Genomic DNA, 27,559 nt, shown 5'->3' with positions numbered 1-27,559 from the left:
AGAGGGAGACACAGAATCTGAAGCAGGCTCCAGGCTCTGAGCTGTCAGCACAGAGCCTGACGCGGGGCTCAAACCCACGGACCGCGAGATCATGACCTGAGCCGAAGTCGAACACTTAACCGACTGAGCCACCCAGATGCCCCATAGAATATGTTTTCATTTATTTGTGTCTTTTAAAATTTCTTTTATCAATGTGTTATAGTTTTCAGTGTACAAATCTTTCACCTCCTTGGTTAAGTTTTATTTCTAAATATTTTATTCTTTTTGATGCTTTTGTAAATGGGACTGTTTTGATTTAGAGATTTTTTTCTTTTTCTTGACTAATTTCTCTGGTTAAAATTTCTGCTACTATGTTGAAGAGACGTGTCAAGAGTGGGTGGCTCAGTTGGTTGAGCATCTGACTCTTGATTTCAGCTCAGGTGATGAGCCCAGGGTTATGGGATCAAGCCCGGCATTGAGCCCCGCATCAGGCTCCACACTGAGAAGACATCCTTGTTTTATCTTGATCTTAGAGGAAATGCTTTCAGTTTTTTACCACTGAATATGATGTTAGCAGTGGACTTTTCATATATGGCCTTTTCTGTGTTGAAGTAAATTTCTTATTCAGTGAAGTAACTTACTCAGTGAGAGCTTTTATCATAAAAGGGCATTGAGTTTGGTCAAATACTTTGCATCTATTGAGATGGTCATGTGATTTTTATCCTTTATTCTCTTAATGTTGTGTATCACATTGATTGATTTGCATATGTTGAATATCCTTGCATCCCAAGGATAAATTATATATATCTTTTTAATGTGCTATTGAATTCAATTTGCTAATATTTTGTTAAGGTTTTTGACTCTATATTCATCAGGGATATTGGCTTTTAATTTTCTTTTCTTGTGGTGTCTTTGACTGGCTTTGGTATCAGGGTAATGCTGGCTTTGTAAGTTTGGAAACTTTCCCCCTGTTCAATGTTTTGGAACCAACAGTTTAAGATGGATTAATATTAATTCTTTAAATACCTGGTAGAATTAAACTGTGAAGCCATCTGGTACTCGGAGTTTTTTGGGGGGAGGTTTTTTATTACTGATTCAATCTTCTTATTTGTTATTGGTCTCTTCCAGGCTACCATTTCTTCTTGATTCAGTCTTGGTACATAGTTTGTCTCTAGGAACTTATCTATTTCTTCTAGATCATCCAGTTTGTTACAAATAATTGTCCCTGATTTTTTTTTTTTAATTTGGGGCATTAGTTGTAATATATCCTCTTTCATTTCCAATTTTATTTGAGTATTCTCTTTTTTCTTAGTCTACCTAAGGGCTTGTCCTTTTTTTTTTTTTAAGGTTTTTCTTTTAAAGTAATCTCTACATCGAATGTGGGGCTCAAACTCACAACCCAGAGATCAAGAACTGTATGCTCTACTGACCTAGCCAGTCAGGTGCCCCACTAAAGGCTTATCTTTATGAGCATTTTCAGAAAACTCTTGGTTTTGTAAAATTTTCTAATTTCTAGTTTCCATTTTATTTATTTAAAAAAACTTTTTTCCATTTATTTCTGTTATAGTCTTTATTATTTCTTTACTTCTAATTGGGCTTCGGTTCTTCCTTTTTTATATGTTCCTTGAGGTGTAAAGTTGGCTTGTTATTTCAGATTTTTCTTCTTTTTCAATGTAGGAATTTATCACTATAAAATTCCCTCTTATTACTACTTTTGTTGTATCCCATTTTTGGTAGGTTGTGTTTTATTTTTTGTTTTCTAATTTCTCTTTGATTTCTTCTTTGGCCCAATGGTTATTCAAGAGTGGGTTATTCATTTATTTTTTAGACATTTTATTTTTTATTTTTATTTGTTTTTATTTTAGAAAGAGAGAGAGCACATAAGCAGGGGAGAAAGGCAGAGGGAGAGAGGGAGAGGAAGGGAGGGAGGGAGGGGGAGAGAGAGAGAGAGGGAGAGAGAGAGGGGAAGAGAGAGAGAGAGAGAGAGAGAGAGAGAAAGAGAAAGGGAGAATCTTAAGCAGGCTCCACAATGAGCATGGGTTTGATTCCATGACCCTGAGATCATGACCTGAGGTGAAATCAAGAGTCAGATGCTCAACCGAGCCACCCAGCCACCCCACAAGAATGTGTTACTTAATTTCCATGTATTTATGAATTTTTTCATCTTCTTACATTTTAATTTCTAGTTCCATTCCATTGTGTTTGGAAAAGATGTTTGGGATGATTTTAATCTTGCTAAATTGTTAAGTCTTGTTAGACTTGTTTTATCTCTTAGAATATGAACTATCCTGGAGAATGTTCTATGTGTACTTGAGAAGAATGTGTATTCTGCTGCTGTTAGATGAAGTGTTCCGTATACATCTACTAGGTCCATTGGATCCATAATGTCATATAATCTCATGAACTGTGAGATCATGACCTGAGCTGAAATCAAGAGTTGGCCACTTAACCAACTGAGCCATCCAGGAGCCCCTATTTATTATTTTTTGTCTGGATGTTTTACCCTTAAATCAAAGTGGGGGTACTGAAGTCTCCTACTATCACTGTATCGCTATTTCTCCCTTCACATTTGTTAATGTTTGCTTTATATATTTAAGTGCTTTGATGTTGGGTGCATATATACTCATAATTGTTATATCTTTCTATTGATCTTTTTATCATTATATAATGATAATGACCATCTTTGTCTCTTGTTATAGTTTTGACTTACAGTCTATTTGTCTGATATAAATATAGAAACCTCTGCTCTTATTTGGTTATTATTTTCATGGGATATAATTTTTCATCCCTTCATTTTTAACCTATGTGTCTTATATGTGAATCTAAAGCGAGCCTCTTTTATTATTATTTTAATGTTTATTTATTTTTGAGAGAGAGCACGAGCAGGGAAGGGGCAGAGATAGAGGGAGACACAGAATCTGAAGCAGGCTCCAGACTCTGAGCTGTCAGCACAGAGCCTGACATGGGGCTTGAACTCATCAACGGTGAGATCATGACCTGAGCCAAAGCTGGATGCTCAACTGACTGAGCCACCCAGACCACCCCCCCTCCCCGACCATTGTATTCAATTTAATGGCTAAATCATTCTATACAGTAATTTGTGTAAACCTACAGATATAAATATGGATATAGAGATATAGAGATAGAAATATACAGATACAGGATTAAACAACATATAAATATTACCGTATTCAAGAGCTTTAAATCACACATTTCTAAACATTTTCACTTTTTCTCCTTATAACTTCAATGTCTCAAAGTACTTTATGGGAAAGAAGATGGCTCGGGAAATAGTGTCATGTTCTCATATGACAATTCATAATGTTTTTAATGAAGTAAAATTAACATACAAAGTTAGTTTCAGGTGTAAATACTGACTCCGCAATTCTATACATTACTTAGTGCTCATAAGTATAGTCAACATCTGTCGTCATTCAACATTAATACATTATCATTGACTATATTCCCTATACTGTATATTTCATCTCTGTGATTTATTTATAACTGGAAGTTTGTACCTCTTAATCTTCTTTTATTTATTTCACCCATCCCCTCACCCACCTAACCCTATGGCAACCACCAGTTCTCTATTTAGGAGTTTTGTTTTTTGTTTTTGTTTTGTTCTGTTTTTAGATTCCACATATAAGTGAAACAATATGGTATTTGTCTTTAACTTATTTCACTTAGCATAATACTCTCTAGGTCATCTGTGTTGTCGCAAATGTAAAGATTTCATTCTTTTTTATGGCCAAGCAATATTCCACCACACACACACACACACACAAACCACACACACACACCTTTTATCCATTCATCTATGGATGGATACTTGGGTTTCTTCCGTATCTTGGCTATAGTAAATAATGCTGTTTTTATCTTTTTGGATTTCTCCTTCTCCATTTGCCTCCCCCTCCTCCTTTTTCCTCCTCCTCCTTCTTTTTAACTATTCTGTAAATACCCAGTAGTGAAATTATTGGATCATATGGTAATTTTAATTATTTTGAGCAACTTCCATACTGTTTTTCACAGTAGCTGCCACCAACAACGTACAAAAGTTCTTTTTTCCTCTACATTCTGACCAACACTTGTCTTTTTGATTCTAGCCATTCTGACAGGTGTAAGATGATGTCTCATTGTAGTTTTGATTTGCATTTCCTTGATGATTAGTGATGTTGAGCAGCTTTTCATGTGTCTGTTGGCCATCTGCATGTATGTTTTCTTTGGAGAAATGTCTGTTCAGGTCCTCTGTCCATGTTTTAATCAGACTGTTTTTTGGTTGTGTTGTAGAAGTTCTTTATATTTTTTGGATATTAACCAACCCCTTATTGGATATATCATTTGCAAATGTCTTCTCCCATTCAGTGGGATGCCTTTCATTTTGTTAACAATTTCCTTTGCTATGCAAAAGCTTTTTATTTTGGTATAGTCTCAACAGTTAATTTTTGCTTTTGTTTCCTTTGCCTGAGGAGACTTATCCATACACTGCTATGGTAGATGTAAAAAAAAAAAAAAAAAAAGAAAAAAAAAAAAAGAAAAAATTACTGCCTACATTTTCTTCTAAGATTTTTATGGTTTCAGGTCTCACATTTAAGTCTTTAATCCATTTTGAGTTTTTAATTTTGTGTGTATAGTGTAAGAAAGTGTCCAGTTTTCCTATCTGTTGAAAAGACTTTTCTCCATTATATTCTTGCCTCCACTGTCATAGACTAATTGAGCATATAAGCATGGTTTCATTTCAGGGCTCTATTCTGTTCTACTGATCTATGTATTGATTTTTGTGCCAAGACCATACTGTTTTGATTACCACAACTTTGTAGTATATATTGGAACTGTGATACCTCCCATTTTGTTCTTTCCCAAGATTGTTTTGGCTATTTGGGGGTCGGGGGGGAGTCTTTGTGGTTCCATACAAATTTTTGTATTATTTGTTCTAGTTCTCTGAAAACTTCTGTTGGTATTTTGATAGGAATTGCTTTAAATCTCTAGATAGCTTTGGGTAGTATGAACATTTTAACAATATTAATCCTTCCAATCCATGAGGTTGGTATATCCTTCCATTTGTTTCTTCAATTTCTTTCATCAGTTCTTTATAGCTTGGGTATAGATCTTTCCTCTCCTTGGTTAAGTTTATTCCAACAATTAATTAACATTTGATGAAAAAGACGAGATATTTAATTTCTGTGTACTTCAGGGATTTCTGTATGTTAAGTAGAATTAAGTCTTTCCATAATTCACAAAAGTCCAAGTTACATATATTCTTAAGAGAACCTACTAAGGAATTGGTGGGGTAGGGGTGAGGTTTAAGAAGGGCAGACAAGTATTTACTATATGCACTTTTGCATTTCTTTAATTTATTACAATCAGCAGAGATTGCTCATTGTAAAGATTGCTAAAAAAAATTAATGCTACAAAATATTTGAGATAAAATATACCTAGAGCATTGAGTGCAGCTTTATACAGACATATACAACTAGAAGTTGATTTGTGCAGTAAACATAAAACAATTGTGGTTAAGATTTCTAGTTGTGGATTAAAAAGAAAACTCATTAAATAGATCCTCAGAATATGACCATTTATTTTAATAATCTTACGTGAAAATACTCAACAATCATTATACTTATATAGGTTCTTAATTTCTGGGAATGGTTTACAATTTTCTTGGATGTCTTTATACATCTTTCAAGTGGTTTTTATTTTCTTGTAAATATTAAAAACATTTCAGTAATTGTTGCTAGTATACAGAAAAAAAACCTTATTTTTGTACATTTATCTTGTTTCCAGTGGCCTTTGAACATTCACTGAATATGAATGCTGTATTTTCAGACTTCTACATATGAAATTAGGACATCTGCAAATATCTCAGTTTTATTTCTGTACAGTGACTTACCAGGTTCATAGACTAGAAGATAAAATTTTAAAGAGGTTAATTTTCCCCAAATTGATCTATAGGTTGAATGCAGTTCCAATTAAAATCCTGGCAGAGTCTGTGTGTGTGTGTGTGTGTGTGTGTGTGTGTGTGTAAATTAACATGTTTTTAAAACTTATATGGGAATGTAAAGGGGCCAAGAAGAGCCACATCAATCTGGAAGAACTACAAAGCTGGAAGACTTACACTCTAGCTATCTTTTTAAAGAACTACAGTAATTAAAACTGTGATATTTACAAGGATAGAGAAATAGATTGGTCACCTGGTTTATGACACAGGGAAGGATAGTCATCAATAAATACTGTAAGACCAATTCGATATCCACATGGAGGAAAAAGCAAAAAACAAAAACCTTTGATCTTCACACATACACAAAATTCATTTCCAGTTGGATGGCAGAATTACATGTTCATTAAATGATACCACAGAGTTATAAAGCAAGTGTAGTAGGTAGTATATAATGCCATTCGCAATCACCTAATTTTTAAAAAAACATGGTCTTTATTCAAATGGCTGCTAGTAGTTGCGCTTTATTTCTTAACAGGAAGAATTGTAGAAGTGTTACAAATTGAAAATTAGAAACTGGAAGCTCAAATTAGCAACCCAGTAAGAACCAACTCATTGATTTATATGATTACTAAATTTGGATTATTATAGAATTTCTAGTGATATGAACAGAAAATGAGAACATATTTTATTTAATTTTCTAATGTTTATTTATTTGTGAGAGAGAGTACGCACAGGGGAGAGGCAAAGAGAGAGAGGGAGATACAGAATCTGAAGCCAGCTCCAGGCTTTCAGCTGTCAGCACAGAGCCCAATGTGGGGCTCGAACTCAGGAACTGTGTGAGATCATGACCTGAACCGAAGTTGGACACTTAACCAACTGAGCCACCCAGGTGCCCCTGAGAACATATTTTATCAAGCAGGGTTTGATTATCATGTTTAGATTCTCCTTTTTTTTTTTTAAATTTTAAATGAAGTGTACACAAGTCATTTTAAGCTGAAACTTCAAGTAATGGCAAGTGACCCATAGTTTCCAGCCTGTGAATAAGGACAGTGACTGTTTTCTTTCTAGCCCAGTGTCCCTGGTCTCAGTTCAGGCTTGCAGGTGTGGTGAGTGGGCAGGCTTGATGCTGAACCTCTTAGTGTATCTCCCTGTAATAAAGTGGCTAGAAAACTGAAAGTACATTTCCCTGATTTCCTTGCAGTTAGAATTCTGGATGTGGTTTAGTTTTGGAAAAGCAGATGTATCCACCTATGGATACATATCCATCTTCTATGTATCCATAGAAGGCAGAAGTGAGATGATGAAAGTGATTTTCTGAGGCAGTGTCGACAGAGATTCCAGTGTCCGACAGAGATTCCAGTGTCCGGACACAAGGTTCATTAAGTGGCAACAGGAATTGTAAAACATCTAACTTGGTGTGAACTGTACCAGGCATAACAAAATACTGTAAAGAATTAGCAGTAGTGTGCCTTCCTGATCATGGCACTCTCCTGGTTCTTGCCATGTTGGTATACTTTGGGATTGAGTGGTTTTTTTGAACTTAGAAGAGAAGGAACTCTCTTGGCTGACCTGATTCCACATTGTGGCATGCCTTTGTCAGTTCTCAAGAGTTCCATGCTCACGTCTCCTTAAACTAATTAGAATTAACTGTTCTTTGCACTTTATAGGACCTTACAGAGCCAAACAATTGTATACTAACAATACAGCAAGCAGCATGAGCTTCACATTCCTGTCAGTTCTCCTATTCTCCCCCCAAAAATACAGAGTGGCCCAGGGGGTGCTGAGCACGCAGTGGGTTTGCATTACAGCTGAGGAATCTGAAGTTTAGGGTATTTGAATCTTTTTTAAGGAGTACAAGAAAATCTTCCAACTTTTGCTCGGGAGGGAGACATTACCTTTTATTATACTGGGCTGTAAACAACCTGCTTTTCTCTTGACAGAGACATGATATTGTCCAAGGCTGTTCACTATACAAATATCTTTGGTAAAGATAGTCCAGAACTAAGGCTGTCAGAGCCACTGGTCACAAGATGTGGAGAAATGCAAGGGACTTACAGAAAATTGCTTCCCAACAGACGTTAGCCGACTTTTCATTTCAACTGTAACAACTTGTTTTAAAGTCCAAACGATATTTTCTTTTAAAAACTCACTTTAATCTAGGCATGGAATTTAACAAACATTGGTATACAGTCAGGGACTAATTTATAACATGGTTTCTATTCATTTCAGCCATGAGAAAACACCAGTCATTATTAAAGGTATCCATCCATAAATTACTTTTATTTCTCATTAAATGAGCACAGAGTCATTAGCATATTAATAACAGATATGTTTATTATTACATATCCATCAGTGCGGCTTTCAATACCACTTGAAACATGCATATCATCCTAGAGACGAATCAGTTTTCCAGTGCTTCTTATTTGATACACATTACTGCAAAGCCATTATAAATTATTGAGGAGGTATTTGGTTAAAAAAATAAACAATAAATCATACTGCCCATATGAATCAACTCTTGTATAGGACAAGAGTTTAACAGTATTTATCTGGTAATTCCTATGTTAACTGGAAAACATCACAGATGTATTGTCATAATTTTATATTGATATAACCTACATAGTTTGCAGAATTTTATAAAGTCATTCATTATTGTAGCAGGTAGTTTAATGCAAAGATTGTACTCAATTTATGAAAGTCCAACAAACCTCTAAATATTTTAAATTAAACCAATTATCAATGAAAAACCCACTGACATATAATTTTTTGAAAATATGTTCTTTTGAAATTTCTATATTTAGTCATGGCAGTAAAATAATTCTTTCAAATTAAGGCACTAAAAGGGCAATGCAACTCCCATTGAAAGTGTTCTAAGAATAATTTACATTTCAAACAGTGCATACATTTCTTATATGTTTGTTAACTTAATGTCTTTATCACTTAAAACCACAAAGAAATACATTATACAATTACAGAAATGATGTACCCCACAGAATGCTTTTAAAACTTGGTTCTTTTGTACAGTTAGTTCCTAATGTCTCTAGTAGTAAAATAACTCAATATGGCTTGGCAAAAATGCATAGATTAAATGTAAAAAAAAATGTTTTTTTGCCTTCTCCCATTCCTCAATCTATAAACGTGCTGAAACACATACAGTATTTTGTAAAGCATAATGTAAAATATTCTCCGTAAGTCCACCATGGGCAATCAAAAGTGAGGCTTTTAAATTCTACAGTGAGGGCACTGAAGTCAAGTGATGTCACTGCTTTCTTAAAATAGTTTTGTATAGTCTTGCAAGAGCACAAAGACTGAAGTCATTTAAAAGAATTTCAGTTGTCTCATTTTGAGATATTTTCTTTACTCCTTCCATGAGCTGATCTTCATAGTGATTGGCCATTCCACTTGAAAGTGAAAGTCCCTTCCTCTCACTCATATGAGGAAAACTGTGTTCTATCATGATTGACAGGCGTTTTCTTAGAAATTCAAAAAGGCAGCACCTTTTTAAAAAAATATATCTACCTAAGCTTTCCCCCAATTGTACTTGCATTACACAGTAATAATTAATCTAATCTACCTGTAGGCAAACCCGCAATTAAAACAAAAAACAAAAAACAAAAAAAACCCTCAGTGTGCTTTTGTGCCAAAGCAAGGACAGAATAACAGCAATCTTAACCCTGAAGCCTGTGATATTTGTGTCAAAGGAACAGCCTGTCTGCTCTGCATGGTTAAAGAAGCCTGGTTTATCAGGTAGCATTCCACATGATTCCACAAGGCGTTAGGTCACGTGGTTAACTGCTGGGGTGGAGGGTGGGGGACAAAAAAAGAAAAAATTGTAATTTAAGAAATATATTCAGTTTAAAAATTCAAGAAACAAATTTGGAGAGAAAGGTAAATAAATATTATTTTTATATGTGATTAATACACACAATTTGGAAAATAGGAAAAGGAAAAATACACTTTGTATTGTCTTCTTTTTGCTTCTACTCTATTTCAAACACATGGTGTTCTTTTGTTTTTTACAAAACTATAACTCAATTTTACATAGTTTTAGATCTAGCTTTGTCCTATACAGTCATACAGGATTTTACAGAAATAAGTCAGGAGTCAGGTGATAATACACTAGAGTAGTATGGTGGGTGAAGAATACAGAAGGTGTAATGCTTAACTATTTAGGCATTTTCAAAGAATTAGACTTGGTTATTAATAATAGGGAGTGAAGAAATGGTTGAATTAAAAATGGTTTTAAGTCTGCTTGGATGACTTGAGTGACATTAGCAGAGATGCAAATCAGTGTTAGGTCTCAGCTTCTAGATTAAAATGTTCCTCTTAATATAGGGGTTACACTCTAGGAAAGTTAGTATTTGGTATAGGAGAAAAAACATAGGCTTTAGAATTGGATAAAAATAAAAATAGGTTTCAACCCTGACTATGCCACTAACTCACTGTGTGATCTTGCCCAAGTGGCTTGATTCCTCTGAGCCTCATTTATGTATAAAAATGTATAAAATGAGAACTTAATAAGACATTATTACCTCTTTTCAGGAAAGGGTTTTAATTATGCCCTGCAGTTGTTTATTATATCATATAAATATTTTGAAAAAATTCTATCAAAATCAGTTAAAAAAAAAGAGGAGAGGGATATTTAACTGGGAAGTTTATTTGCAACACCATTTTCACTGATAATACCAAATAATTGTGATTGCAAAACAACCACAATTTGTTTAAAACTTTAAGGGCTAAGTATGTGCCATGTACACCAACCAAGATAGTGAAATCTGATATGGACTTGGAACAAAATATGAAATTTATAAATATCATTAATTTCAAACAGGAATCAAACTAATTTGTAAAGTCATTTCATGTCATATATAAATACTTAACTACAAATGATGCCCTCTATGGGAAAAGAACAATTAGATTTTAGATTTTAATAGATATTAACCAATCACTTTCACATTTTGTTAAAAAGGTTAACACTGCAATCCTTACCTAGTTTTTGCAGATGTATTTTTGACCACTTTTCGGAAAGACTGATTTGCAGTGGATCTTGTAGAAAGTGTTCGAGGGGATGCACGAACAAAACCAGATGGTGGATTCTTAGGGATCTTCTTCACCAAATGTGTTACCCATTTTTTTTGTTCATCCTGAGAACATGCTAACAGCAGCATATCTCTTGCTGATGTTACATCATAACTGACTGTTTAAAAAAAAAAAAAGACACAAAGTCATACAGGGGCATCTGGGTGGCTCAGTCAACTAAACATCAGACTCTTGATTTCAGCTCAGGTCTTCATCTCATGGTTTGTGAGACTGAACTGTGCACTGGGCTCCATGCTAACAGTGCAGAGTCTGCTTGGGATTCTCTCTCTCTCCCTCTCTCTCTGCCCCTCCCTGGCTTGCGTGCACATGTGCTCTATCTCTCAGAAGAAAGAAATAAACATTTTAAAAAATAGAAAAAATAAAGTCATACAGTAAGTACCTAAAATGGTCCCATTGAATGTATAATTTTGTAAGTTCTTAAAATTTTAAAAGATTTACTATGCTTAAGTTTGGACAATATCTCTCCTTAATTAAGGCTGAAAATTTAAAAAGGAGACATTAATCACAAACTACTAAGAAAAAGCAAAAAAAAATTAAAAAAAGCAGAAGTGAAACAAATTAATGTATTTGTAGAACTTAAGTTTCTTATCTTAAAATAGCTATCGTCTATATTCTTTCCCTCAAGCTACCCTTGCTAAACTAGAAGACATTTGTTTATGACCCTGCATGTTGGTCCAGGCAGTGAAAACCGAACAAAAAGAAAACAAGCAGGAGGCAAAAATTCAAGGAGGGATAATATAGTGGAACTCACCTACAGCTCTTCTCTCCAATTTAGAGTAATTTCTTAAAGGTAAGTTTTTTATAAGGCGGTAATTCTCTTTAAAAACATTATGTTCAAAGCTAGATTTGTTCAAAGCTGTGAAATGACAGCTACATGTTGCTCCTCTAGTGTCAAAATACTACTTCTTATAATCTCTTTTCAACTTGGTATAGAAAATGCTACGCTTGAAGAAATTATTTTAATGGGACTTACTTTTCTAATTTGTTATAAACTGTAAAAGTAATTTTTATGCCTTACCTTTACATGGAGAAATTAAGTCCTCTTTCTTATCTAAGTGATCTCTGTGGCACTTAACATGGCATCTTCGACATTCTAGGGCAGGAGGTGGCTTAAAAACATGCCAGAGAGGTTTGGCACAGGCCTCACAGTTGGCGGGAAAGTGGTAGAGTGTAGGAATGAACTCATGGCCTTTGTGGTTTTGAAAATTAGTCTTTTCAGCTTGCTGTACTGGTTCCATCTCTACATCTTTTCTACATTCACCTTCATTTGCATATAGTATCTACATTCAGGAATGGTAAAAGGAAGATTTTAAAGTCTTAATTTGTACACATAAGTTTCAAATTATAAAAAACATCGGTGTTTTTGCATACTTCACAAAATGCATTTAGTCATTAAATAAAAGATTTTCTAAAATTAGAATTTAAGGTTTTCACCTGGAATATTTTAGGAATTTCTTCAGTTTCAGCTCTGTAAACATCTCCTTGGGTTACAGGTCGAACATGAAACAATTTACTAAGATGAAAATAAACAGGACATAAACTATTAAACTCATTTACAGTAAAAGACAAATGAACATTTCATTGAAGAGGACAAACAGGTGGCAAATAAGCACATGAAATGATGTTCAACATCATTAGTCATTAGAGAAATGCAAATTAAAATCACCGTAGGCATCACTGTACACCTATCAGACTTTAAAAAGTAAAAACAGTAATAACACCAAATGCTAACGAAGATGCAGAGAAACTAGATCACTCATATAATTGTGGTAGAAATGTAAAAATTGCAGAGCCACTTTGAAAAACAGCATGGCTGTTTCTTACAAAATGAAACAAACATATGCTTAACATATGACCCAGAAACTGAATTCCTGGGTCTTTATTCCATAGAAATGAAAATTTATATTTATAAAAAAACTTGTATATGAATGTTCATACATAGCCCAAAGCTGAAAACAGCCCAAATGAATGGTTAAACACTGGTACATTCATACCATGGAATACTACTCAACAATAAAGAGAAACAAATGGTAACTTGAATGAATCTCAAGAGAATTATGCTGAATGAAAAGAGACAATCTCAAAGGTTATAAACTATTTGATTCCACCTATATGACCATGCTTAAAAACACAAAATTATGGAGATGGAGAACAGGATTACAGATGGGGGCAGAAATGGCACTTGTTATGGCTATAAAAGGGTAGCATGATGGTTCCCTGTGATGGAACTGCTCTGTATTTGGTGGTGATCATATGAATCCATATATGTGATAAAGGCATAATAGACTGGAAAGAGATAAAACTATCATTATTTGGAGATGATGTGATTGTATTTGTAGAAAACCCCTGTGGGAAACCCAATAAAACTAGTAAATAAACAAGATTAGAGGATTCAAGATGAATATATAAAAATAAATAGTACTGGAATAACCAGATATCCACATGGAAAATATACACGCACATACAAAAGTAACTTTAACTGCAACCTCTTACCAAACACAAAAATAAATTCTGAGATTAATCATAACTTAAGGGGTGGCTGGGTGGCTCAGTCAGTTAAGTGTCTGATTTTGGCTCAGGTCATGATCTTGTAGTTTGTGAGTTCAAGCCCGTGATGTGCTCTCTGCTGACAGCTCGGTGCCCGCTTCAGATTCTGTGTCTCCCTCTCTCTCTGCACCCTCCCCCTGCCCCCAGCCCCATTCACATTCTGTGTCTCTCTCTAAAATAAATAAACATTAAAAAAATTTTTTTAAATCAGAACTTAAATGTAAAGCCTAGAAATAGAAAGCTCCTAAAAGAAAACACAGAATACTTTCACAATCTTTGGAGAAGCAAAATTTCTTGGACAGACTACAAAAAGCTATCTTTTAAAAAATTAATAAATTTGTTTCCATTAAAAGACACCATAAATAAAATGAATAGGCAAGCCACAGATTAGGAAATATTTGCACTGCATGTTTCTGATATAGAACCCATATCCAGAATATATATACAGAACTTTTACAGGGACACCTGGGTGGCTCAGTCGGTTAAGCTTCCAACTTCAGCTTAGGTCATGATCTGGCAGTTCACAAGTTTGAGCCCCATGTCAGGTTCTGGGCTGACAGCTCAGAGCCTGGAGCCTGCTTCAGATTTGTGTCTCCTTCTCTCTCTGCCCCTCCCCTGCTTGTACTCTGTCTCTCTCTCAAAAGTAAATTTAAAAAAACATTAAAAAAAAAAAAAGATTTACAAATCTATCTTAAAAAAGGTAAGTAATCCAATTAAAAATGGGCAAAAGACATGGAGATATTTAAGATCTACAAATGGCCAATAAACATCTGAAAAAATTGTTGGTATCATTAGTCATGGGGAAAATACAAGTTAAGACAATAATGAGACAGCATTTCATCTTCATTAGAATAGCTAAAATGTTAACTACACTGGTATTAAAATTACTTAAAAATAATAAAAATAAAATAAAATAAAAGAACAGCATAAATCAAAGACTGACAGCACCATGTGATGGTGAAAACATGGAACAACTGTAACTCATATACTGATGGTGAGCATAACACAGTGTAACTATTTCTGCGGACTATTTGGTAGTTTTTTAAAAGATTAAACACAGATTTACTCAATACCCAGGATTCCACTAAGTAATTACACATGAAAAATAAAAACATAAATCCACCAAAAGAATGATTTATAACAACCCCAAACTGAAAGCAAGCCAAATGTTCCTCAACAGAAGAATGGATAAACAAATTGAGATATATTAATTCTATGGAATATTATTCAGCAATAAAAGGAACAGACAATTGATACACATAGCAAAACACTATGCTGGGTGAAAGATGCCAGGCACAAAAGAATACATATCATATGATTCCATTTATATGAAGTTCTAGAATAGGCAAAACTCAGTAACAGAATTCAGATGTTCTTTTTTTTCCCCCCTGAGAAAATGGTATAAGTGGGCTTTCTAGGATGATGGAAATATTCTTTATCTTGTTATGGGTAATGATTACATGGGTGTTTGTAACTGTCAAAAGAACAGAACACTTATGATTTAGGCATTTTATAAAAATTATACTTCAATAAAAAGGTAAGACAACAAACTTTCATCAATCTGAAAGCATTTAACTTAGTTGAAAGATGATGTCTCTAATATTAGTATTTATGTATTATTCCATTTAGGTTGAACACTTAAATTTTTATTTTTTTATTTTATTTTATTTTTTTTTAATTTTTTTTTTTAATGTTTATTTATTTTTGAGACAGAGAGAGACAGAGCATGAATGGGGGAGGGTCAGAGAGAGGGAGACACAGAATCTGAAACAGGCTCCAGGCTCTGAGCTGTCAGCACAGAGCCCGACGCGGGGCTCAAACTCACGGACCACGAGATCATGACCTGAGCCGAAGTCGGCCGCTTAACCGACTGAGCCACCCAGGCGCCCCGAACACTTAAATTTTTACAACCAATGCTTCTTCAAAGAATTAGGAAATCAAAACAGTATGGTACTGGTACAAAAACAAACACATAGATCAATAGAACAGCATAGAGAGCCCAGAAATAAACCCATGTTTTTATGATTAATTAATCTGCAACAAAGAAAGCAAAAATACAAAACAGGAAAATGTCTCTTCAACAAATGGTGCTGGGAAAATTACTAGATAGCTACATGCAAAAAAATAAAACTGGACTATTTTCTTACACCATACACAAAATAAACTCAAAATGGATTAAAGACCTAAACGTGAGATCTGAAGCCATAAAACTTCTAGAAGAAAACATAAGTGGTAATCTCTTTGATAAGGTCAAAGAATTTTTCTAGATATGTCTCCTTTGGCAAGGGAAACTAAATCAAAATCAAACTATTAGGACTACACCAAAATAAAAGCTTTTTGCACAGCAAAAAAAAACCATCAACAGAACAAGCCATCAACCTACTGAGTGGGAGAAGATATGTGCAAATGATGTATGTGATAAGGGATTAATATAAAAAATATATAAAGAACTTATATAATTCAACACCAAAAAACTCCCAAAGAATCCAATTTAAGAATGGGCAGAGGACATGAATAGACATTTTTCCAAAGAAGACACACAGATGGCCAACAGACACATGAAAAGATGCTCAACATCAGTAACCATCAGGGAAATGCAAATTGAAACAACAACGAGATAACACCTCATACCTGTCAGAATAGCTAGAATTAAAAATATAAGAAACAACAAGTGTTGGCAAGGATATGGAGAAAAAGGAACCCTTGTGCACTGTTGGGAATGCATGCTGGTGCGGCCACTATGGAAAACAGTACAAAGGTTTTTCAAAAAGTTAAAAATAGAATTACCATATGATCCAGTAATTCCACTACCAGGTATTTATTCAAAGAATACGGAAACACTAACTTGAAGAGATATATACAACCCCTATGTTTATTCCAGCATTATTTATAATAGCCAAGATATGGGTGAATAGAGTATTAGCCATAAAAAAGAATGAAACCTTGTCATTTCCAACAACATAGACGGACCTTGGACCTAGAGGGTATAATGTTACATGAAATAAGTCAGTCAGGGAAAGATAAATACCCTATTTCACTCGTAAGTGAAATTTAAGAAACAAATAAACAAAGAAAAAAAAAGAGACAAAAAAACAACAGACTCTTAGAGAACAAACTGATGGTTACCAGAGGGGAGGTGGGTGGGGGGGTGGGTAAAATAGGTGAAGGGGATTAAGATTACACTTACTGTGATGAGCACTGAGTAAATATGGAATTGTTGGCTCACTATATTGTACACCTGAAACTAATATAACCCTGTATGTTAACTATAATTGAAAAAAGGAAAAAAATGGGAAATAAAATTTCAGAATGCTCTGGTAGCTGCTCAATTCTTTTTACATTCTAGATATAATTGATTTCACAAATGTTTAATTCCAAACGAATGCCAACACTTCATTTTAAGTTTATATTTTTCATGAATAGCACCCACCACATCTCACTTTGAATTTATATTTTGTTGCATGTTTTACCTTTTCTACTACTTGTATGTAAGCTCCTTAAATATGGAACTGTCTTACTCACCTTTGTACAATCTATAGCACTCACGATGATACAGACAGCAGTGCTTAAGAAATGGTTTTAGAACGAATACAAGGAAAAATCCTAAGCTTATTAAAGGCCTCTGTGATCTACTACTAAAAGCAAAAGATGTATTTGTATATCCTTAACAATGACTGCATAATCATATACAGCACTTTTGGAGATGCTCTCTGAACCTAAAACTAATAAACATTTGAAATAAAAAATCTGTCTTTAGAATACATGTATCAGCTTTGCAAAATCTTCCCCCTTACATTTTGCTAAAGTTAGATTTAATATGGAGATTTTGGATATGGAGATTTAATATTTTTTATTTAAAAAATTTTTTCAAGTTTATTTATTTTGAAAGATAGAGAGAGTGGGGGAGGGACAGAGAGAAGGGGAGAGAGATAATCCCAAGCAGGCTCCACACTGTCAGTGCAGAGCCCGATGTGGGGCTTGAACCCACGAACTGTGAGATCATGATCTGAGCTGAAATCAAGAGTCGGATGCTCAACCAACTGAGCCACCAGGTGCCCCGAATATGAAGTTTTAAAATTAGGAAAAGTAGGCAATATCATTTAAATAACAAAACAAACTAAATTGTATGTCTAAAAATAATTATCATAAGTTAACACCCTGATGATTTAAAATTCAACGAAAGGCAACTTACTCTATGTCCAATACCATGGATGGATTGGATTGTTCCTTATCTTGCTCATCATTATAGAACAAAATTTTTTTGCTGCTTACTACAACATACTGAAATGAGGAAAAAAAGAGGAAGATATATAAGAGCAACATTAATGTGGTTTAAAATAAGCACAATACTTGTCATTTATGTCTAAAGTATACTGTATTAATCTAAGATCAATGCTAATAACAGAGCAATTAATACAAGTATGTTTTAAAAGTAAAATATATAACAGATTATCAATTAGAAAAAACAAGGCATATATACCTGTTTCTTCCAGCCATATCGTTTGATATTTCCTCTGTTTGGTATTGAAAGCCAGCCTTCAATTCTTGACTCTAGGAGGAAAAGAATATATAGTATTCAGCCTTAAGTAGTAGTAAGAGGAAAGCTATTACAAGTTGTTTGATGGCATGCAGCAACAGGCATTTGAACACAGCTAAATGAATAAGTGCTACAATTTGCTCTTCCATGCTTCAATCACACAAATCAACTGTAATGGCCATACAAATATTGCAGAAAAAAATTCCAAGCCACTTTTCCCATAAAATTAACATTTAGTACTTAATTATAAAAGTATGAAGTAAAACAATACCCTTTAGAGCCAGGCAAGACTGGAATGGATTGCAGCTTAAATGGGATATGATACAGAAGACTTTAAATATCATTTAACACTTATAAAACTATTTAGCAAAATAAAAAATGCAGCAAGTGGAACAAATCAGAGCGATGATTTACACAAGAAAGAGCAAGCAAAAGTACAGAGAGGTGTCCTATTACTCACAGAAGATAAGAATAGAAGATAAATAAATAAGGAATGCAGGCAGAATCAACTAGATACAAAGAATAAGAGACAAGCATTTTATTTGTTTTCTTAGCACAATATTCTGACAAACTTTTTGGTAAAACACCTATAATAATTTCAATAAAATTGCTAAAATCTGGTTGGGGGGGGTACTTAATTCTAGTGTTAAAGTCCAATTGTAATTCTTTTCAAACTAAAGAGGTATAAATAAAGACTTTTAAGTATGTGATACCAGAACTTAATAAATAGCCAAAAAACATAGAATTGAGTTGGTCAGCTGCTATTACTTTAACCAGTTTGTGCATACCAGAAATTCCTTGACTAATACAATCAAGGTATTTAAATATAAATATTATTACTGTTTAAATATAATTGTTTATGAGAAATATCTGAAGGAAAAAGATGATTATTAGAAATCATTATTTTATATCAGGTTAGAGATAAGAGTATTTTTTTCTATATCTGTCTTATGATTTGAAACACAAAAAAATAAAAAAGTAAGCAATTTTCAAGTACAATGCTTAAATCATGACCCTAACAGGAATATATAATGCCTTTCCCCACATATAAAAGTTGTAAAACATCTAAGTCTTAAAGTAATCGTAACAACAATAGGTAACATTTACCGAACACTTGTTTGACATGTGCTTTCCAAGTAATGTCACATTTAATCTATGTATATTATCCCATGAATGTATATTATATTCCTATGAATATAAGATAGCATAGATTCTACAATCATCCTCCATTTACAAATGAAGAACACCAAAGCTTAGAAGGTAAACTGACTTGTCCAAGGGTATACTCTATCAGTAACTGTCAAAGCTATAGAGTTTACCCTGGCAGGCTAATTTCTGAGCTTGTGTTCCTAGAACACCATGCTATTCTGTCCTTAACTAAAAAGCTTTGCAGTTAATTGAATTGAATATTCTTCTTGTACCAACTTCTTCCATGTACCTGTCTTTTGCTTTTGTTACTCCTCTTCATCTAACTTATAGTTGTTAAGGTGGAGAAAATAATGAGAAAACTCAGCTCAAAACAATCCTCTTCTCCCAACTACTCCCAGCAACTTCTTAGTTCATCAATAATTGTTTTGTCTCCTTAAGTAGTTCCTTAGTAAGTTTTGTAAGATCAGGGACCATATCCTGACACTATTTTTATATATTTCAAGGCATCTGACACACAGAGTAGGTATATATTCTGATTATTTTACAGTTCTGCTTTTCCCCCCTGAATTAGCCAGTTAAAGCTACCCTTTATAAATGATGGTTTAAAAACCAAAGGGCAGTTTTAGGGGCACCTGGGTGGCTCAGTCGGTTAAGTGTTCAACATCGGCTCAGGTCATGATCTCACATTTCTTGAGTTTGAGCCTGTCAGGCTCACTGCTATCAGCCTATCAGGGCAAAGCCCTCTTTGGATCTTGGGTCCCCCTCTTTCTGCCCCTCCCCTGCTTCCGCTCCCTCAAAAATAAATATTAAAAAAAAAACAAACCCAAAGGGCAGTTTTACATTAAACAACACACAGAAGGTTGCTAATCACTCACAAATACTCTTACAAAAGCATCAAGTTATTGTTAGGAAAATTTTCCTTCGGTGTGCTCCAAATTGCAGCTCGTTTACTCCTCCAATTTACTACCAGTAATTCCTCACAGAAAATATGTGAAAGCCACCGAAATTTTGACCTTTAACAAAATTGTGTATGCCAAAATACCCCACACTCAAGTTATTTCTCCTATGAGAATATATGCCAAAAATATTTATGCTTTATGACTCTAGGTTTGGATTATCTGCCAGTGTTTTCTTTAATGTATTTTCAATGGATTGTTGTAGGTTATGACTTTATCTGTCATTTCAGTGTTTCTTAAGAAATTTTGTACATCAAAGGCATTTTATGAATTAAATAAGCCCTTTTTTATTTGTTCCCATTTAAATTAAATGAAATTTGGAACTCAAAAAAAGGTGCTGAGGATATGTGAAGGTCTTCATCAATTTATAATAATATATTTTTTTAGATTTTTTAAATGTGTATTTATTTTTATTATTTTTTTTAAATTTTTTTTAAAAAAAAATTTTAATGTTTATTTATTTTTGAGACAGGGAGAGACAGAGCATGAACGGGACAGGGTCAGAGAGAGAGGGAGACACAGAATCTGAAACAGGCTCCAGGCTCTGAGCTGTCAGCACAGAGCCCGACGCGGGGCTCAAACTCACGGACCGTGAGATCATGACCTGAGCCAGAGTCGGACGCTTAACCGACTGAGCCACCCAGGCGCCCCTGTATTTATTTTTAAAACAGACAGAGTGCAAGTGGGGGAGAGGCAGAGAGAGAGGGAGACACAGAATTTGAAGCAGGTTCCAGGCTCTGAGCTATCAGCACAGAGCCGGATGCGGGGCCCAAACCCACAAGTTGTCAGATCATGACCTGAGCCGAAGTTGGACACTTAACCAACTGAGCCATCCAGGAGCCCCAGGTTTTCACCAATTTAAAACAACAGGGTTACAGGAGAGAATTTTAGTTTTTCCTTCCGGTGCATTCCCTTCACAAAAGCAGGTGAACTAAGCTCAGGGACGAATTAAAAACTACATACTAACTTCTCTGTTTACTTACTCATGTCTTACATACAAGTTAACATATTAGTTGTGTGTGTGTGTATGTGTGTGTGTGTGTGTGTGTATACATAAACCTCCTTTAAAACCATGACAACTTGTGACATATGTAGCAATCTGAAAGTAAAATGTTTTAAATTCCATCTTTTCCATCACAAACACAGAAATCAGCTTCTCCAGATTAAAACATGTTGAGGACTCCTAACTCTACATTATCATCAATAATATGCTAAAAAAGTACAAAGTACAAATACAACTTGGCTCCAGGTTTTATGTATTTTTAAAGCAATTTTAACTTATAAAAAATTTATGTATGTACCATTGCAAATCAGCAATTGATTCCTTTACCCAAATAAGGGACATAGAGACTATATATAAATCAATATCCAATACAGCGAATTTAAATATCAAAGTTAACTGCTGAAGACTATCAAAGTTTACTTGCATAAACACATACTGCTTAAGAAACAGAGCTAAGGAACCATTGCCAAATATTTTAATTATATTCAGAAGTGATATAAAAATGAAATTAATGTTCAAGAATTCAGATGCATCATCTCCAAATCATTGATTAGATGTGGGCAAGTTGGAAGTTCTCATATACTTAAATACTTGGCAATACACCAAGAAATCCACCATTTACAAGTTTAAATTTCAAAGACTGAGAGACATAAAGTTAGATGGAAAGAGAATGAGGCAGATAATCCACAAGAGATAATGAATATTAGAATATTGATACCAAGTGTTTTTCCTAGTGCTTCATCTACTTTTACATTCTTTTCAGATTATTAGGTCAATAGTTCCAAAAGAAGGAAAGAGAAAGAATAAGGGAGTTATCACGTTGTCTTTTTGTCACTGAGGCAATAGGAAAATCTTAACTCAAGTGTAATCTTTATATTTACACAGTGTGCTATGCCACAACCTGCCACAGAACCAAAAGGAGGATGAAAACATAAAAGAATCAGAATAAAAGTAATTTAAGAACTTCAGAAGGTTGTACAACAGATAATTTTTTTTCTAAGCTTTTGAGAATTGGGAAACAGGAGAGATTTTATCTACTTAAGGACAAGTAGAGACTGAGCTCTAGATATACAAGATAATTAAATGAGAATCTTTATATTGAATGATGAAATCTAAAACTAAGTTATATTATCAGTTCATCCACCCAACTACCTATAAACACCCATCTCACTGAACTAAAAAATATGATCCATATTTCAAAAGGCCTTTAACTTTTGAGTAAATGTATTCCATTCAAAGTTCTTCCTTTTTCAGTCTGTAGTTTAATTTTCTAAAATTAAAAAAAAAAAATGTTTGTTTATTTTTGAGAGAGGGACAGAGTGCAAATAGGGGAGGGGCAGAGAGTGAGATGGAGACAGAATCTGAAGCAGGCTCCAGGCTGAGTTGTCAACACAGAGTCCGACGTGGGGCCTTGAACTCAGGAGCCATGAGATGATGACCTGAGCCAAAGTTGGACACTTAACCAACTGGGCTACCCATTCACCCCTCTGCTGACTGATTCTTAAGTGTATTTATTAGGTCAGGATTCTGAAATCTAAATGGATCCCTAACTTAAGTCAGCGAATCAAACCATCTGATCGTCCTCTGAGTTTAGTTTTCCTGAATAAGCCAGAATGGAGGACAAAACTCATCACCTTCCTCCTCTTTAGATGTCCCTCAAACTCATCATTCAATTCAAATTTTTTCTGAATAGTATTTACCAATAGTGAATTGACTGAAATGTTTAACCTAATAAAAAGAAAACCAAGATACACATAATAAGACATCATTATAACCAAAGTTAAAGGGAAAGGGGTGGAATAAAGACAAAAAACCTGGCCAGGATATTTAACTTTATCTAAATAGAAAGAATTCCTGGACTCTAAGCTACAATTTCAGTTCAACAATTGAAAGGATGTAGCCAAACACCCCTAAAAGTCATACTGATGATTAAATCTAACTTTTGAAAGCTTTTCAAACAACAGCTGAAGCAAGAGGTTCTTGTTAAATCCAAAGTGATTCTCTGATAAAGGACATGCACCTACAAGATTCTCAAGAGGCAGAAGGTTTCAGAAAACCAAAAATGGGAAAAGCGAAGGAATTCCTTGACCACTATAATAAGAAATTTTACTCCATGCCCTTCTAAGAGATCTGATTTTGGGCTAGAAAACACACAGGGATTACGTGGTATATAAGTAAGAGTTGAATTCACTTTTCACTTTGAGTCCCACTTTCTTGACCAAGAACAATAATACCATTTTCTAAGTAGTCTATTAAGTTTTTTATATCAAATTCTCAAAAAACAGTATCTGTTAAAATAGAATCACTATAATATAAAATGTGCTACTTCATAAATATCTATTAACACATTACACAGGAAATACACAAATTAAAATCAATTTTCAAGTTTATGGCCATGTAAACAAAACCTCCAAAACCTTGAACTAAGAATATGCAGTAGTATGTAGGGGGTACCTGGGTGGCTCAGTTGGTTAAGTGTCTTGACTTCAACTCAGGTCATGATCTCACGGTTCATGGGTTTGAGCCCTGCATCAGGTTCTGTGCTGACAGCTTAGAGCCTGGAACCTGCTTCAGATTCTGTGTCTCCCTCTTTCTCCCTGCCCCACCCTTGCTCGCACTCTGCCCCTCCCTCTCTCAAAAATAAACATTAAAAAAAAATGATAAGCAGCAGTATGTCAAGCTTGTGTGTGTATGTAAACATTTATATCTTTAAAATTTGTAATGCATGTTTTAACATTTATAACCTATTCACTTCTAAACTGAACATGTATTATGTGTATTGCTTATCTCTGTTAAAAAGACATAAATGTACTATAACTTACCCTACACTAAATCCAAGAATTTTAATTGATTCTCAACTGGGAGAAAAAAAAAGATATAGAAAAAGTCTGAAATCCTAGATACTCTCACTTTTGCCTTTACTTGACTCTCTGCCCCCTAACTGCATCTCTCAATCCCTTTTATCTATTTCTCTAAATTCAAAACTTAAAGTCTGACCGAAGTTTATCTCTACTACTTTAGAAAGGTCTATATATAGGCTGGTATGGTTCTGATTATTAAGTACAGTTCTTAGTTTTTGCACAGAAATACATAAAAACAAAAAACCCACAGTACATTAAAGAGCTGCTACTCATGAAAACACATATAATAATTTTCTTTAAATAATGAGAGGTATAAGCAGCTTCAGCTTTCACCATTTTCAGCTTTTAGTTAGGCTGTTTTGGTTCAAAACCTTTTTCAGATTTCTATTCAGGTAGAGCCTCTCAAATTTATTTTAATAGCCTAAAATTTCTTTTGACTGCTTTTATTCTATAAAATGCAAACATAATCAGACTTTGGCTAACAGAAGCATAAATTTCTTCTTAAGGATCCATGGGAAAAATAAAATGACAAAGAGGTAGAAAGCTAAATGAAAGTAACATACATTAATTTCCATGAATGAAGCAAACCTGAATTAAGTAAAATAAATGTTCTTACCTGGAAGGTTTCCATCAGTTTCATCAGCACTAGGAAAACTAGCAACACTTGTAGAATCCGAAAGGTCCAAAAGTTTAGCACGCAATTGCTCAATATCACTCTCTTTGCTAGCCAATTGCATCTGAAGCTCATTCCTATGTGTACATTCTTCTACCAATTGCTATTTTTGAAATAAAGAAATCAAAATCAAATTTTCAAATTAAAAATTAAGAATTAATGGAACTATGAAGAATCTAAAACTACTAATACTAAAAAATTAGTATAAACTTCATGAATGTTTACTACCACAGATTTTGATACAATTGTAAAAAATGCAAGTTCTCTTCCTCATTAACACATTGCTTGGTAAACTCCTTTTCTCCTTGCTTTCAACAAATTTTGTTTGTATTTTTTAAATGTAAAGCATCAAAACACAAAAACCAAACACCTGTTAAAACAGTAGGAAATGCTTTTATGGCTTCAAATGAAACAGTTTAAAAAATATGGAAAGCTTCTCAGGATGGTAAAACCATAAATGATAGAGAGTCAGTGCTTGTATCCAAGTCAATCTAGGACCAGAGACCAGTTCTCAATTTTGTGCTATTTACAGGCCAGGAAGTATAAAAAAAAATTAAGTTTGATATTTTGATTTCAGAAAAGTGAGTCCTGATTAAACAAAAAAATATACAATACTTCAAATCCTCTAACTTAACTGTAGTTAGTATTATACCAGTCATATCTCAATTTTAATCAAAAACCAAAAAGGCAAAACTTCTTTTTGATTCTCTCAAAGGAGCATCTCTAATCAAGCAAATGCTAATGGGTAAAAATTATCATGGTTAATAGGAAATGGAGTATCTTTCTAGTTTTTCAACATCATGGTTCATATTAGAGTAATAATGATCAAACTGTGGAGAGTATAAACCTGAATATGCATTTTTATGCTAAAAATATCTAGAGAAGATCAATAGATAATAGGTATAAACAGACATAACAAATTAAGAAAATAATCCTACACACACACAAACCTTACCGCTTGCATGTCATTCAGTTCCTTCTGATGTTTCACCACCATCTGGTTGAATTTCTCTCTTTCTTGGTTGAGTTCCAGTTGAAGCTTTCGATTTTCCTTTTCTTTCTTTCTCAAATCCTGTGTATTAGCTTTCTTTCTATCAATTTTAAAATCTTTCCGATTCATTATTTCTGCCAACTTGTTAACAGCCTATTCAAATATTAAAATATTATTAAATAAGGATCTATGGGGCGCCTGGGTGGCGCAGTCGGTTAAGCGTCCGACTTCAGCCAGGTCACGATCTCGCGGTCCGTGAGTTCGAGCCCCGCGTCAGGCTCTGGGCTGATGGCTCGGAGCCTGGAGCTGTTTCCGATTCTGTGTCTCCCTCTCTCTCTGCCCCTCCCCCGTTCATGCTCTGTCTCTCTCTGTCCCAAAAATAAAAAAAAAATAAAAAAAAAAAAAAGGATCTATGTTGGAACCATCTGATTTAAATCTCCACTAAAAATGTATTTTCTTCCTCAAAATCAGGAAGGACTATTTTGTGTGGGAAAATCAGAAGAACCTAATAAAGGATGGAACATAATTGGTAGCACAAGTAACTATTACTGTTTTATCTCATTGTTCAAATGTAAGAACCAGATTAAGTCTTGTAAAAATTTTTTACAAAGAATTTTTTTACTGTTCAATAATCATTCAGCATTATACTGTACGTAGGCACTTTGATAGGTACTAGATATAAAGACAAAAAATAGAGTTATGCCTCAAAGGTATCATAGTCTGATGGAGGAGCCAGACAAGCACGCATTATAGTACAGAGTGGTGAGTTAAAAGAAAAGAGGCTAACAATGGTGCTATGGGAGCAGTACCTAACTGAGACCTGGGGAAGTCAGGGGTGGCTTCCTGGTGTACCTGCACATGTGTCCACATATGTTTCTTAAAAAGACAAATAAGAGTTGGATAAGCAAAGAAGAAATAGTATTAAAGAGAAGAGCCAAGGATGGCATTATAATCAGATGAAACCACACACAGGCAAAAAGGCCCAAGATAATTTTTTTCCTTGGGACAAGTAGGTAAGTAAGGAGATGGTATCTACCAGGCCATACTGAGGCCCTTTTGAATGTAAGAGAGAACAGCTGAGGTTAATCCATTTTGCCAGAAGGAAAGAACATATTCAAATTGAGAAGTGTTAAAAGCATGTGAAATTAAGCTACATAAACTAAAACATAAGTCATGGTATTTTCTGCAATTATGTTTAAAAGAAACCGAAGATTTTTCCATTAAAATAGAAAAAAAGCCCAACTACCATCATTTCCATGTACATTTAGTCCTATCTAGGATGAGGAGCCCATATACATATTTTAATGGAGTAAATGCTTATTTCATTGAATTCATAATGCATATTGTTATTTTTCTAACAGTAAATCTAACATATTAAAAGAAAAATAAAAGACAGAACTATATTATGAAGAAAGTGAAAAGCCCTTGTAGTATCACCCATCAAAGAGTACCTCTGCTAAAGTCTCTTTTTTCAATCTGCTGGGTGTGTATCCTTCTAAACTTTTCCTTATGTATATAAGCTGATTACATGGATATTTAAATTAGAAAATGGGATCATGCTATACATTCTGTGCTGCAACTCGCTTTTTAAATTTAATACTATATCATATATCATGGGAAATACAATTTCCCCATGTCATTACATATATGTCTATTTCATTTATTTTTAATGGCTCCTTTGCTCTGTATTGTATGGATATATTATGATTTATCAATACTATGCTGATGGGTGGTTGGGTTATTTTTATTTTTCACCGTTAAAAATAATGTTGTGGGGTGCCTGGGTGGCTCATTAAGAGTCCGACTTCAGCTCAGGTCATGATCTCGT

The 27,559-nt window shown here is 34.2% G+C and overlaps 1 protein-coding gene across 4 annotated transcripts in view; it reads right to left on the bottom strand.

Moving 5' to 3' along the window:
- Positions 1 to 27,559, bottom strand: part of ROCK1 (Rho associated coiled-coil containing protein kinase 1) — a 174,574-nt gene that overhangs the window by 4,935 nt on the left and 142,080 nt on the right. For 2 of the 4 annotated variants that reach the window (XM_049619648.1, XM_049619647.1), the window contains exons 26-32: positions 25,696 to 25,884; positions 24,684 to 24,843; positions 18,042 to 18,112; positions 17,754 to 17,842; positions 12,449 to 12,527; positions 12,033 to 12,294; positions 10,904 to 11,111 (exon numbers count right to left, since the gene is read on the bottom strand). In XM_049619648.1, coding sequence (XP_049475605.1) covers positions 10,904 to 11,111; positions 12,033 to 12,294; positions 12,449 to 12,527; positions 17,754 to 17,842; positions 18,042 to 18,112; positions 24,684 to 24,843; positions 25,696 to 25,884 — 1,058 coding nt within the window. Of the gene's footprint in view, positions 1 to 8,045; positions 9,710 to 10,903; positions 11,112 to 12,032; positions 12,295 to 12,448; positions 12,528 to 17,753; positions 17,843 to 18,041; positions 18,113 to 24,683; positions 24,844 to 25,695; positions 25,885 to 27,559 lie in introns of those variants that run through there. The other 2 variants (XM_049619649.1, XM_049619650.1) reach the window with 2 other exon arrangements.

Source organism: Panthera uncia, assembly GCF_023721935.1.
Source record: "Panthera uncia isolate 11264 chromosome D3 unlocalized genomic scaffold, Puncia_PCG_1.0 HiC_scaffold_8, whole genome shotgun sequence".
In the NCBI taxonomy this organism is placed as follows: Eukaryota; Metazoa; Chordata; class Mammalia; order Carnivora; family Felidae; genus Panthera; species Panthera uncia.
This window is presented reverse-complemented; position numbering and strand designations above follow the sequence as displayed.